Source organism: Pundamilia nyererei, unplaced genomic scaffold (genome assembly GCF_000239375.1).
Source record: "Pundamilia nyererei isolate P.nyererei 1_Seehausen unplaced genomic scaffold, PunNye1.0 scaffold00350, whole genome shotgun sequence".
NCBI lineage: Eukaryota > Metazoa > Chordata > Actinopteri > Cichliformes > Cichlidae > Pundamilia > Pundamilia nyererei.
The window spans coordinates 101337-116412 of NW_005187751.1; the positions used below are offsets into that span (position 1 = coordinate 101337).

The 15076-nt window shown below is 41.3% G+C and overlaps 3 protein-coding genes across 3 annotated transcripts in view; 1 reads left to right on the forward strand and 2 right to left on the reverse strand.

Annotated features, from left to right (window-relative positions):
* pmm1 (phosphomannomutase 1) overlaps positions 1–3851 on the forward strand; it is a 10297-nt gene extending 6446 nt beyond the window's left edge. The window contains exons 7-8 of the mRNA XM_005752249.1: positions 1118–1233; positions 2473–3851. Coding sequence (XP_005752306.1) covers positions 1118–1233; positions 2473–2595 — 239 coding nt within the window. The 3' untranslated portion in view covers positions 2596–3851. The remainder of the gene's footprint in view (positions 1–1117; positions 1234–2472) is intronic.
* A 1941-nt stretch (positions 3852–5792) lies between these two features.
* Positions 5793–13259, reverse strand: csdc2b (cold shock domain containing C2, RNA binding b). The gene is made up of 4 exons (XM_005752248.1): positions 13115–13259; positions 11319–11689; positions 10477–10599; positions 5793–7572 (listed from the first exon to the last, which is right to left on the reverse strand). Exons 2-4 carry the CDS (start codon positions 11498–11500, stop codon positions 7410–7412), a joined length of 468 nt encoding a protein of 155 aa, XP_005752305.1. The 5' UTR covers positions 11501–11689; positions 13115–13259; the 3' UTR covers positions 5793–7409.
* Positions 13260–13826: 567 nt separating this feature from the next.
* The window catches only part of polr3h (polymerase (RNA) III (DNA directed) polypeptide H), a 9571-nt gene continuing 8321 nt past the window's right edge, over positions 13827–15076 (reverse strand). Inside the window, exon 6 of the mRNA XM_005752246.1 lies at positions 13827–14378. Coding sequence (XP_005752303.1) covers positions 14328–14378 — 51 coding nt within the window. The 3' untranslated portion in view covers positions 13827–14327. The remainder of the gene's footprint in view (positions 14379–15076) is intronic.

The window sequence follows — 15076 nt, forward strand, 5'->3', positions numbered from 1 at the left end:
ACACCTAAAGAAACAGGTCAGTCAATCCAGAGGATGTGCAGCGGTGGTGATTTATTAGTTTGTTTTGCTCAGAGTTTATCTTCTTGCGAATGGCTGCTGATATAAGCTGATCTCTGCGATAGGAGTTATATAACTGAGTGACACTCTATCCAATCTGCATTGAGAGTACAGAATGTAAGGGACACTCTGCACACAAACCTTTGACACGAGGTAAACAACACCCTGTGTGTTCTTCAATTAAATAATGCCTGTAGTTTAAAGAGGGCTCTGTTTATATGAGGAAGGCGATTAAGAGGTGGATGTATAACTATTTAGCTGAAGCGGTTGAGTAAGTTTTGATAAAGGTCAGGTGTGTACATCTGTGCAGTGTCAGCAGTCATCTGGGGGCAGTTGATGAGAGTGAAGAATGCATGTCGAGGGTTGGGGTGGGTTGATTACAGATGTGACTGAAGAAATGCCGTGTTTAAAGTCTGAGGTTGAAGGTGTTTAGGACAGAGGCGTGTGGAGGGTGTGTGAGGGAAGTAGCGCTCTAATTGGTTGGAAGCTTCTCGGCTTTTGTTGTTGTTTTTGAGCTCTAAAGGCTTTAACTGAAAGACAAGACGGCAAAAAAATGTAAGGTATGATGGGGGAAGGATGAGAGAAAGAGGTCCTGCTAAAGGCCTCCGAGCGAGATGTTTCACCCACATTTCACAGTTTAAATGTCACCGGGGTCATTCAAGTCAGCACAGAGCAACGACAGAGCTTCTGCTGTTACATTTAGAGTTTTAAAAAAAACTTGAGCTGCAACATAAATCACCCTGCAGCCATGATAATATCTCTGCTCCCTTTTCTGTGACTCTTTAAACACAGAAAAGTGCTCAGCGCTGTTTCGACAAAGATTGACGTACACAAGTGTGTTTTGGGGACACATTCCTTTTCCTAGTATGCTGTTTCCTCTGCCAACAAAGTTCCTAGAAAAACACTGCTGTATGTTGTCAGTAAGAAGCCAAAAGGATTTTTTTTTTACTTTATAATACAAGCTATTCTTTGAAGCTATCATTCGCGAAACACACAGTGTACATTTAAAGTCTGAGTCATTATAATGACAGCCATGTTTCTTGTCATTATCTCCTCTTAGGTGGCCTCATCAGCTTTGACATTTTCCCAGAGGGCTGGGACAAGAGACTCTGTTTAGAGGTGCTGGAGAGGGAAGGCTTGGATGCCATCTACTTTTTTGGCAATGAGACCTCAGATGTAAGTTCAGTCATAAACGGTTAAAAAGCAGGAATGTTCTGGAGATTACAACACCCCAACTGTATGTGATTGTGAAATAGCTCATTGATTGGCCAGTCAGGCTTTCATTTTTCATATTTTGTGCTTTGGCATGTTGAAGACAATTGTGAAAAACTCTTCACATGGTCACAACTCATCAGCCACAGTGTAACCACTCTCTAAGTAAGGCCTTGTTGTACCTCTTGTTTTCCTATGATGACAATAATTTATAAAATGAATGTTTATTCTATTAAAAATGACTTGAAACTATAACTTCCTAGGGAAGTGTTTATGATTTCTATCCAGTCCGACTTGTTTTAGCTAACAGAGAAGTCCTCCCCCTTCTGGCCGTTAGAAAGAATGCTGGTCTAAAGGTTTAAAGCTGACTTGCTTTCACTTTTACATGAGATGTTTAATTGGCACCAAGGAGTTTTGCAGTTTCAGTAAGCCTGTTTATGTTTTTCCTAGATGTTTTCATTTATGAGCAATTGCATATCTAGAAGAAGTGCAGAAATTTGACAAAGTGACTTCCTGGATTAATAGCATTAGATTCTACATGTACTGGCCACTTCATTAGGTACAGGTCAGAATGGGGAAGAAGTGACTTTGAACGTGCCGTCGTTGTTGATGTCAGATGGCCTAACGTGAGCGTTTACACAGAAAAATAGAAAATATCAAGCGGGCTACAGAAGCAGAAGATTTGTTGTAAACAGCATGAAATCCATCCTGCCTTATGACAGTGGTTCAAGCGGCTGGTGGTGTAATGGTGTGTGTACCAATGAGCATCATTTAAACACATCAGCCTATCTGACTATGTTCATCCCTCGTACCATCTGACAAATTTTCAGCAACTGTCTGATGCTATCATGTTGATTTGGACCAAAATCTCTCTTTGAATCAGTTTGATAAGTTTTGATCAAAATTCATTTTTACCATATTTGACAGAAATAACGTGGAGACGTATAACTTAGTTTTTCTATGAGGATGTAAAAGGGTGTAGATGTGAAGAGAAACAACTGCACTTCTGGGAAACCCTGGAAAGACTCCTGCTTGTTAAGTGTCCATTCAGTTGTTTTGCAATCTCAGTCCAAAGGTCCCAGAATAATCAGGCCTCAGCCAAATGAAGCTTTATCTGTTTTTTATGGTTTGTTTTGCTCAGAGAGAACAAAACAAGCCAAACCAGGCGGCACTAATCTAATGGTTTTTCTTTTCTCTCTGCAGGGAGGAAACGACTATGAAATTTTCAACGACCCACGGACCATCGGCTTCACGGTCTACTCTCCAGAGGACACAGCTCGGCTCTGTCGGGAGCTTTTCTTTGACGCTTTACCACATGAGTCCTGATGTCCCGAACTGCCCCCTTTCTCCTCAAGCCCCGTCTGAACACGAGTCTGTGGCCGTCTGCTGGCGAGCTCAGGCTGTTTTAAACTGATGAAAGGTACCAATACCGATCTCTCCATGTTTTTAATATTTCTACTAAATTTAAATGGACTGAAGCGGGGTGAATGAGCTACACCTGTTCGGAAAGTCGCAGTTCTTTTTTTCTTTTTTTTAAAGAAGGGACGTTGACGAGGGAAGTGTTACATGTGCGGAGGACTGTGCCCGGAGATGTGCTCTGACCGGAGAGGTGCTCTGACCGGAGAGTCACGTTACTGTGACGTGTTATCACGTTCACTTTGAGAGATTGTAACACTTGATGCAGTTTTTTAAAAATGTAAGACTTGCACTAATGCTGACATAATTTTTGCCAATGTATTGTTTTTTAACTCTGCTGATGGAGGCGAGCAGTGTGAGAGACTGACATTAAACAGGTGATTTATGGGATTTTCTATGAAAACGAGATTGGAATTAAGGGCCTTTCTTAGATCTCAAGTCGAGGATACAGAGGAATCATTCCAGATGTTTCTAATGTCTGAACTGTACGTGTTTGACTGTTTTACCATGTGATCACAGGAACATTGGATTTTTGTTTTAACTTCTTTAACAGAAAGAAGCTTGCTGCCATTTCTCATTCTGCTTCTCAAAGCTTTAGAAATCACATCCAAGGGAAGTTTCTAAAGATTCTTTACTGTAATCAGTGAATTAAGCTACTGTCACTGTATACTTATGTGGCTCAATATGGAAACTTTTTCTTACAAGCTGGGCTTTTGCCTGCATGTGATACACGTGACTGCATCTGCTGATGGTTTTCCAGTTGTACGACATTATCAACAGCTGCTTAAAATGGAACATTCAGGCTCATTTCCAGCTGTTTATATTTATTCTTTGACTCATGCTGATCAAACTAGTCTTTATTTATCCTACATTGAGCCTTGCTGCAGATCGTCCTCTGTCTGAAACAAGCCACTTTAGCTCCTCTCCTCTTATGCAAGCTTTCTTCTGATTGGCTGCTTGTCCTAAACCAAAGGTTTGAGAACAACAGGAGAGAATTGGGTTCTGAGGATATCAGTAGATGGAGCCGATATTGGAAAAAACTCAGTGAAACTAAGGTTTTAGAGCAGTCTGAAGCTTGAGGTGTTCATTCATGTACAAGCATAATAGGTCCTCTTTAACCGCCTGGTGTCCACATATGTGGACATCACATTTTGGGTTATTTAGACCAAAATACTCAATTTTGCTCTACAAGGGCCTGATATCCACTTACGAGGACATTATGCTGCTACTGTTCTGTCGAAATTTTAAACGAATATCCTCATATGTGGCTCTTATTTTTCTTAAAAACAAAAATAAGGTAAAAAAAAAATAAAATCTGGTAATTCTTTGTTTTTACATTCATCGGGTCCCAATCAGCCCAAATATCAAAGAGAAATTAAAAATGCATGCTGTGGAAGAGTTCGGGTCTTAGGAGGTTAAAGTGTTTCAAAAATGCCTTTTAATGATATTTAAAATGTGTTGGCATCATTTTTCAGTCACATCTGTTATTGGTTTGAAAAAAATCATCGTACTTCATGGATCATTGATGCGAATATGTGGATTTTAGTAAGTCATATATGGAACATATCTGTTTCTGACTGTAAGCACTCCTTCAACCTGAAAGACTACAGGGGTCGTGTAGACTGACATGCACATCTGGATATGAGCCTGTAAACTGACTGTAAGATTGGTAACATATGGATGAAAATGAACTGTATTAAATGTTTATTCATTTTGTGTTCAGTGTGATATGTTGTCTAAGGACCTCAATGTGTTTTCCAGTAACTCTTTATTGAAAATCAAAGTGTGCAGGAATCACTTGTCTACTTGTTTCTCCAGTCAGAGCTCTCTGTTGGTGTTGGTGTTTTTCTCAGCTATTTTACATGTGAAGCACTTCAGGCTGACAAAAACTTTCTCTGTAATCTTGTCACGATTCCTTTCCTGGGTGTGCTAACACTGCAGAGACAAAAAGTCCAGCTCCACCTCTCTGTGGTTGAATTGGAGACTGAAGCCAGAAACAAAGCCAGATTGGGACGGTGGCTCTTCAGTAAACAGCCTTTTACCTGTCTTTCTATACCCAGTCACTAGATGGCCTCTGACTTAGAGCTGCAAGATTGTCATTTTATTCATGCTTTTTGTTGCAGCTCTTTTTCTCGCTTCCTCCTTCTTTGTTGTCAACTTCTTTGACTGTTGTCAGCTGATTATGGTGTGATAAGCCCCTATTCCTGCACATGATCCACATCCTGCCTTCCACCCTGACCACCACGCTTTCCCCCCACTGACTGGACATGTTCAAGTTGTCCTATCCACCAATCAAGCTGCAAACATCATCACTGCACTGGCTGACTGTCCACTGGATGGATTATAATATCAGGTTGTACTTGTTAATACTTAGTTTTATATTGAATATATCTTAAACAAACCTTAATAATTTCTTTTCTAATTAAAAACCCATTAAACCATTGAATATTATATTTCATGTAACTAACTGTGCATGAAATAGTTACCATAGAGGCTTGTTACTCATACAGCACATACTTACATTTAAAATGGTCTCAAAGAGAACTTCTATTGTGTTAGAAGCAAAATTAATCAGTCTCTAATAAACTGTTTAAGGGAAAGAAAAATCACCTTTTTCCTTGTTTACTTATGTGATTTTTTTTATCAGTGCTTATTTCTTATACATATTAACATCTTAACAGTTTAAAACAAGACTCTCCAGCAGCTACATCCACAAGAAACAGCCATTTCCTCTGCAAGCCGTCTACCACACAAGCTGCCTGAGTTGCAGTGGTCAAGCATTTTTCAAAATAAACACACCTTCCAAGAGTCAAGTGAATCATAACCTGCTTTAATGTTCTTTCAAGGCTCAGTAGAAGTGATGACTAGGATTACCACAACGGTGGCTCGTCTACAGAAAGACAAAAACACCAATTAATGAAGTAAAATTTCACAATGAAAAAACTAAAAAAATCAGGCAGTGACACTGACAGAAAGACAGAGACTCAGTGGAACGCATAAAATGATTTACAGTACAGTTTTCAACCTGAAGAACAACAATATGACAATATGCACTATTGGCACCCAGCTCTGCAACTCTGCAGTCAAGTTGGTTGCAGCCCGTTCTCGTTCTCATGGCGTCTAATACTCCCGTTTTGGTAAAGCCACTGGCACACACACGGTGGCCTTTTAGGTTTAGACATTAGGTGTGTAACAAAAACCCTTTGGGATCACATTTTTCCCCATCTTTCAGGATTTATTTTTACATTTTTGCATTTGTTAGTTAGTACAGCGAAAGGAAAGTGGTGAAATAATTAGGCCTGAAAACTAAAATCAGCCAGAAAAAACCAAGGAAACAACATTTCAAAGTGTTAAGCTCTCAAACAGGAAGCAAACAAATGAATCCTGGCAAACTATCTTCTGAGTTGCAGCACCACCTTCCCTGCAACCTCCTCATGTGGACTTTAAAAGAGGACCATTAACTTGCAGCGTGCACAAATGCCACAGGCAGTGTGTTGAGGTCCAGACATCAAAGGACATCTTATGCATAATTTGGCAACACAAGCCGCATCTGAGAGAACAGCAGGATTTGACGCTCTGGGATGAGAACGCATTGGCAGTTCACAATCACAATGACTCAGTAAATCACACACACATATATATGTTTCTATGAACAGAAAACAAAATGTACACACAAGTAATCCATGGCTCCAGATCCTTTGACGAAAGGATTTTTTTAAAAACAAACTAAGACAAATGTCTCGAGTACCGCTGCAGTTTTCGTATTGAAAGTTTCTTAAGTGCAACTTTTAACTGCATTATTTGAAAAACAAAGCAGCCTGACATACAGACGCACAAACAAACCAACAAGCGAACGATAAAATGAAGTGACCACAAACAAGACAATACAGTAAAAGGTGGTTATTCTTAAAGGAAACGCTTGCAGTAACCTGTATATATTTCATATTTTTGAAATGTTAATGTTTGATCTTGTCTGCCTCGGTCTCCCATCACAACAGACAACATTTAAAAGTTTACTCTAACATTGACAATAACACAGAAGAACATTTCCCTCTCAGTTGTGTGTCTTAAAATGGTGATCTGAAACAAAAAGGAGGTCCTGTCATGGGTGCAAATATGGAAGTAGTTACTGTAAGATTTGTAGGGATTTTGTTTTTGTGGGTTTTTAATGCTAAACCAGTTTTAACTTCTTTAGATCTTTTCAGACTTAATACTATTTTTTAAATATTTTAACACATTGAATACAAAGTTCCTACTCATCTGTTCAAAGTTGGACATGTGAGTATGTTGTGATAAGTGATCTGACCCAGACATGTGATCCCTGAAACTTTGGTGAGCTGCTATCAGGGGAAGTAAAACCGAATCCAGCCTGTTGTTCAACTTTCTCTGCCCAGTTTACTCCTCACTTATGTCAGTTTTCAGAATAATATAACAGCATGATGTATTTTCTACTTTTTCATCCTTTACAGACCCATCCTTTCAAAGCTCTCACAGGTCAGTTTACAATCCCAAACAAAATTCATGAGAGCAGTGGACACTTTTGAACAGGACATGTCAGCTCTGTAGGGTAGACACAAAAACAACTTCATTATTGACTCTTATTAACACCAGGCATGTTTTCTGTGAAAGGATAACCTTTAAAAAAAAGTGTCAGTCCCAGAGCACCTCTTTCAGCGCACACCAAATCCAGTCCAGTGCAGCCCAACAGGCCCACAGCTCTCTCCCTACGAGCTGATGATCTGCCCAGACCAGGTCTCATGTTTCGTTCCTGGCTTGAGGTGTGTGATCTTCACCTCCACCGCCTGCACCTTCAGGTTTTTGGGTGGGACCCGGCATACTTTGTATGTGACTTCATCTCCCTCGACTGGGACGTATTCCCCCTCGATGCTAAAACGTAGAAAATTCAGGACAATGAAACAGAATTAGAGCGTTTTGCTTTGCAATGAGGATAAAAGCTGACAGGAACACAGAGTGAGGGAAACAATTATTTGATCCACGCCGGAATTTGTAAGTTTGCTTGCTTACAAAAAACAAAGTCTCTAATTTATATGGTAGATTCAATGGAAAACGAAGCAACAAAAGAAATCCAGAAAAAAAGAACAGGTTACATGAAAGTTATCAAATGATTTGCATGTCATTGAGTAATAATGAGTATTTGATCCTCAAGCAAAACATGACCTAGCATGTGGTGGGGAAATCTTTGTTGGTTAGCACAGTTTATTATAGTCGGTCACCAGGTTTGCACACATCTCATGAGGGATTTGCTACTTCTCTTTACTACTACTCCTATGTTACTCTTTACAGAAATATTTTAGTTTTCTTTGCTGTTGCTTGGCAACTTAAATCACCAGCTCCCTCCACAGATTGTCACGGTTCTGGGTCAGTGTTGACCCAGCATTTTGAGTTTCTTATATTTTGGTCTATTTTTGCATTATGGATTATTTTCTGATGTTCTGGTGCTTTGTTTATTATCATTATTATTATTATCATTATAGATCTGTTTCAGTTATTCTTGGTGAGGGATCAGTTCTTAGGTTTTGGGTTCTCATGTGTATTGCAGTTTCTGTTCAGTGTCTAGTCTGTCTCTGTGTCGTGTCTGCATCTTTGTTTAGTGGTTCCTTGTTTCCTGTCTTATTGTGAAAGTCTTTGTCTTATGTTAGTGTGTGCAGCTTAGCTCCCCCGTCTCGTTAGCCCTGATCTCCCCCAGCTGTGTCTCCCTTCTGTTACCCATTCCCTGATTACCACCCTGTGTATATTAGCCCTGTGTTGTCCTCAACCCAGTGTCGCATCGTACCCTCAGATCCTGCCTTTGTGTTCCAGTTAGTGTTTTCATGTTTGGTTTCTGTTTTGTTGGTGCCAGCAATAAAGCTGTGGTTTTCAGTTATATTTCCATCTGAGAGTCCTGCACTTGGATCCACATCTCCACCTGCCCGCACACAGAGCCCTGACACAGATTTTCTATCAGACTGAAGTCTGGAGACTAGTTTGGCCACTCCATGACCTTAATGTGTTTCTTCTTTAGCCTCTCCTTTGTTGGTATGTTTTGGGTCAGTGTCATGTTAGAAGACCCATCCACGACCCATCAGTGTTCGGCCTGAGGGAGGGAGGATTGCAGTACATTGCCACATCTATTAGTTCCTGAACAAACTGAACCTGTCCTGTACCCTTAGCAGAAAAATAGCCTCAAAGCATAATGTCTCCACCTTTGTGCTTGGCTTTGGGGGTGGTGTTCTTTGACTTATACTCAATATTTCTCTTTGTCCATGCGGGTCAAGTTCGAGACCCACCATGGGTCCAAAACTTGACCCATCATGGAGCTAGATTTTGCTTTCACCTAACCATAATCCTTTCTTCTAATCCTTCTCTGAGTTATTTAGGTGTTCATTGTAAAACTGTAAAACTTCTTGAGCAGAGGGACTTGCAAGATTTCAGTCCATTGCAGCGTGTTCTTGGTTACTGTGGTCCACGCTGCCATAAGGCAAGATCATGCATGAAGCTCCAGATCGAGGGCGACTGATATTATATTTCTTCCATTTCCCAGTAATCATGTAGACAGGTGTCTCCTTCTGACCAAGGTCTTTTAGTCTATTCCATTCTTTTGCAGGTCTACTGTCTCGTCCCTGATGTCCCTTGGTCAGCCTTTGGTTTTGAGTATCATAGTGGAGAGGTTGGAATGGGAGAAACTGTCAACAGATGTGGTACATGTGCATAATGAGTTTGGATCATAAACATGTGTAACTGACTGATTGTAAGCTGTGTGCCACATAGGTGCACAGCCAATCTGTGAGAGCCAGAATTCTTGCAGGTTTGTAGTGGATCAAAGACTTATTTCACACAGTCACATGCAAATCACTTTTTTGTGAGTTAGGAAATTCAAAAATCAGCAGGGGGTCAAATGATTATTCCCTAGCTGTACAGGAGGCGCCATCAACAATTAACAATCCGCTTATGTAAAAATTACAACAGAAAATCTGTTTTTAACTTTTTCGCGTTATTCACACAACATGTGAGAACCTGTTTGAAAATCACGAGCATTTGAAGCCTCTTCTATTTTAACTATTCTGTCTAAATTTCCTCCACACGGCACAATGAACCAAAGAAGCAGCGACTTACAGGGATAGGCTGACATTTGGGAAAATACCAAAACCATTCACATGATGAAGTGTGGTGCTAGAGCACACAGAGGAGAAAGCAGCTCTTTCCCCTCCATTCAGAGCCTAACATCGATCTCTCGTCTCCTCTGAGCTACCAATTAACTTAAAAAGATTTAAAACAGTGGCTGTTGTTTTTACATTTATGTGTACTGACAGAGAAAGCTACATGCCTCCTCCTTCCACTCTCACAAACAGACATGAGAGTAGTAAAACGCCTCATCCAAGCAACTCAATCCTCTCCAAAATGTAAGACTGCTCTCTTTAAAGGAATTGTTCCCTTTACACAACAAGGTCCAGACATCCGTTCATAGAAAGAAAATTGAAAGACAGCCCCAGGGTAACAGGATCATCCTGCATAATCAGTTTGCACCAGTTTGCAGAGTCTTTACTAACATTTGTCACATTGCTTGTCAAAAAATAATTTTAAAAAATCACTACAGATGAGCTTTTCCTGGATTCAGAGTAAGAGAAGTAATAAAGTGAGAGAGAAAAATGCTTTGGATTTGAAAATAAGTACAGAGATGTTTGCTCAGTTCTTCCTGTCCTTCCTGTGCAGTTGACACTGCAGATCCGCTATTTTTTATTCAGCTAACACAACATATTAGTCTGCTGTGCGTTCAACTTTGTTTCCACTCACTCTGAGATGTGAACAAAGATGTCTTCACCGCCGTGGGAAGGTTGGATGAAACCGTGACCTTGTGACCTGGAGAAGTTCTTACATACTCCTTTAAAAACTGGACCTGAGTGAGCGCGCACAGTGCTGTGGACAGAAAGAGGAAGACAATGAAATCGCTTACATCAACAATAAAATAGGCTTTTTATAGTCCAAAAGCTGTTCTGTTCCTCCAGCGGAGAGTAAACAAACAAGACAAAAAGCAGTCTGGAACAATGCTTATGTGATACATTTAATGGGTCACACTCTTTCAGCCTGACAAATGCAGGCGTGGGATAACAGAGAGAAGCATTTAACAAGGAGGTGAGAAAAGCAGATGAAGTGCTGATGAAATCTGCTCCCACACACACTGCCTCACAACGTCACGGCGCAACGACAGCAGAGACGGGAGCACTAATCTGCTGAGGCACAATCGTCCCACGATGTGTCAGTCCTTCACACATTCTGAGTAACAATACTGCAATTTAAAATTACTCTGTAGCAGGTAAAAGTACTCAGCAACCTGGGGTAACCTGTCGGTCAGTGTTGGATCAGATAGTTTAATGTTGCTGCTGTATTGAGTCAAGGTGGAACTACATTAAACTATTTTATATACCTTTAACTTAAGCATACTTAAGTTAAAGCAGTATCTTAATTGCCTCTTGGGGATAAATAAAGTCTCTCTGATTCTGGTTCTGATTATTCTCTTAAATGTAAGCCAAGCATTTTTTTTTTAAAAAGTAAGAGATGGAAACATTGAAGTAAGATGCAAGTGCATGAGAACTTTTCATCTCTCACTGCTTTGTAAATAATCTAATGATACGTACGCAGAGTATGTGCGGGTGCGTTTGGTCGGCAGTGGGCTGGGCAGTTCTCGCGGCAGGGGCTGCTCCCTTCCTTCCTCCCACACCCGGCTCCTCTCGCTCAAGAAGGGGAAGGACAGGGTGACAGAGCTGCTGGGGGAACGCAGAGAGGTCCCAGAGGGCGATGTGAGACTGGGGTCCGCCATGTCAGACGTGATAAAGAAGAGGACGATTTAGGGGTGGGGGGATGTTGTAGATGTAGCTGCTGACACTGCTGTCTGTCTTCCTGTGTATCTGTTAGCCCGTATGCTCAGAGGGGCCCGCCTCAGTTTGGGAAACAGGTCTGGGGGAAATTCAGGTCAGCGCTGTTGCCTCAGGTCTGTTAGGAGAACTAGCTGTGAGGAAACAGAGAGCAAGAGAGACCAGGGAGATCAAGGAGCTGTCATATTTTGGCCTGATGGTTGAAGCCAAAAACCACAAACAATTCAAAGAACTAGATCCAAATGTATGTCTTCATATAGATAGATGAAGTTCGCTGAAGGAGAAGAGTTATTGTGCAAGCGAGTAGTGTAAATCGCGTTAATTAACAATACATACACTATAAATCTGCAGCCCTCCATGCACATAATGATTCACAAAGCTGGGAGATTTGTCACTGACAGATTAATAAGATGAGCAATGCAACTGGATGCCAACACCTCACATTTTTAAATCCTTAGCAGAGGTCCTAAGACATGGCACATGATGACACAGTTAAAGTTCAGTTCTTCCTTTCAGATTAAGAAGAGTCACTAAAAGCATTATTTAGCTGTTTCTGTGTTTGGATAAGTGCATAAACTCATTTTGGGATTGCCTCTTTGCAAATATTGATAATATTAAACTTACAGCTACCTGAATTCCACTTCCAATCAATGTATCAATTTTACTCAACTAAAACTAATAACATGGTCCTGAAAACTAACATCATAGTCTATATTTCATATAAGCTGGGTAGGATATAGCGTGTGTGTATGTGTGTGTGTGTGTGTGTGTGTGTAGGGTGTATTTTTCTTTACGCCCACTCATCTGATGATGCAGGCACGCTACGTGACGTCAAAACAGCTGCAGAAGTCCGCGGAGAGTGGCGCGTTCGTGACGTCAGTGTAATCCCAGAGGACTAACTAGAAGGCCCACTTATACTAGCACCTGATATGGCAGTCTGCATGCAAATAAATAAATTAAATTAAATTTAAAGAAAAGCAGCTCTCGGCGTGAATGATAGGTGACTTTTAAGGTGTTTATCACAGAGGGGGGAAAGAAATGAAGCGACAGTTTTCACTTTTACCCACATGCAACAGCTGGAGAACATCTGAATGACAAAATGAATCAAGCAAAAAGAATTTAGATGGAAAGGCCTGACTGATTGCGGAGTCTGTCCTCAGAGAATCCACTATTATACACTTTACAACCGGATAAACTGTCGTTTCCTTTGTTTTCGTTTTTCATAGCATAAAGAAACATTTTCCTCGACTCACACCTGCAAGTGTGCAATTTCTGAGAAAAATAAGCGGATAAAGCGCTCTGTGTGCTCTGTGTAAGTTGGAACAAAAGCAGAGTGAAAAGTAGCTTCGTCAACAGTCAGAGAGACGACGGAAGGCGACCGATCCTCCACACAATCAGGAAAACACACATCAAGCCTGTCTTTTTCTGATCCAGCTCTGACTGTCAATCAGGTGTGCAAAGAATACAGTACGTCCCGATCCAAGCACAAAGACACACTGACACACACACCCTCTCTGCTGGCACTTACACACGTATGCATTCCCAGAAATGATACTTACTGCATCTGTTCCGTTAGTAGGCTGAGGACGGTCAGGGAGTGAGTGCGTGTGTTTTAAGTCAGTGCGTATTATATAACGAGTAATTAAATAAATAAGCCAAATCCGCGCAGATCGACGGAAAACCCTGATGTGACGAAGAGAGAGGCGGGGCGAGTGTAGGGGGGGGGGGGGGGGTGCTGGTGAGTCTGCGCAGCTGGCGGAGATTCCGATGCCGTGATGTGACTGTGTGTGGGAGAGAAAATGACTTCCCTCATTCCTTGACTTCCATGCCAGCCTCGTGTGGTGAAGGCTGGTTTCACCGTGTATGTCGTTTATGCGCTGCTACTGACGGCTTTGCATTTATAGATTTATACTGATGACTGCTGACAGAGTCAGGATGCAAAAATGAGCTCGTGTTCACATTATTTAGTACCCTACATAACGCTACTTATTCAAATGCTGACTTAGTTCATATGTAACATTTCTGCTGCTCCCTTTCCAGCGCAGACTGTCCTTGTTTCACAACATCAACCATGCAGTTGTCACATGAAACAGCCCACTGATTGCACAATAAACACATCTGTGTGTCTAGACTGACATTAAGTGTGCAGAGGGCAGATCTGACTGTGTCCTTCACTGCCCATTACACTGAAGGATTTAAAGGCTGCTCACTAATCCTTTCTGATATACTTTCTATAATCACACAGAATGAAAAATCCACAGAGCAGCTAGCTCTCATTTCGACTTTTATTGTGGGGGGGAAAAACAGAAAGGGGTGGGGGGTTAGCACACACTGAGGATGTGTGCAGCAGATCCTGGAGGTGGAGGTATGTCAAATAAAAATAACATCTTTTACAACATGCAATGCTGGTGACATATTATTTTTGATTTTGCCGCTGGATGCAGTTTATATATACAGTAGGGTCACACTTATTTCTCCCCCCTGCCTGAAACATTTGAACTTAATTACATTAAATGGTAAATAATATTCTTGCATAAAGTCAGTGCTTCCATACAAACTGTCTCGTCCCTTTTAAATTATCCCACATTCTGCATGTGACACAGAAAGGACTACTGCTCAAAAGGCACCAAGGAAGAACTGGTTCTCCATCACACGGATGCCACATGGGTGGAAACAGGCACCAAAACAGTGGGGTTCAGCGACCTTTGCCGAGGGTCCCTCGAGCCTCAGATCAGCTATGATGTTTGAACAGCTAGCGTTAAAGACTCAGTGCTAGCTGTTCCACCATGACAGCAGCCCGAGCCCTGGCTCAGAGATGGTGCCCTGAAACAAAAAGTGGAAAAGGTCAGGGTGGGTGTGATCCTTGACTTTTAGAAGAGTTCAAGCCACTGCACATCCACAAGGCTGTGTAAGTCTCTTGTTTCAGGAAAACGTATACATACCGGTCACATCATACTTCAATTCTTGGTGTAGTAGACACAAAGAAAATCAATTCTGGCTACTATGCTTTCACATAAAGCTGAAGAGCTGAAAAGAGCAACTTGTCACTATGGAAGAACTCAGATTTTACAGATGCCACTCACATTATCTATTCTGCTTACAGGTCTTGTTTGTTATGAATTTTCCATCAATTTTCTCCAGTTTGAAGCATCAATTAAGCTTCTAAATGATCTCCGGGTCTGAACACAACACAACACAGAAACAGCAGGAAAAAAGGCTTCCAAAAAGCTAAAGCTCCACTGCCACAAGTTTGACATTATTTTGCAATCCAGCATTTAAAAAGTTATCTATAAATAAGCATGTACCTAATTTTGTATGCATGAGTAAAGAGAGACAAAACTATTTGGGGCTTGATAAAATTTTTTAACATGCACACACATAACTGGTGAGGGACCAGACAAAGAGCGATTCAGAAGACCCCTATGAAAAGGATACCGAGGGAACAGTTTACCCTGCCCGGGATAGGGTTACCGGGGCCCCGCCCTGGAGCCAGGCCCGGGGAGGGTGCCCGAGGGCGAGCG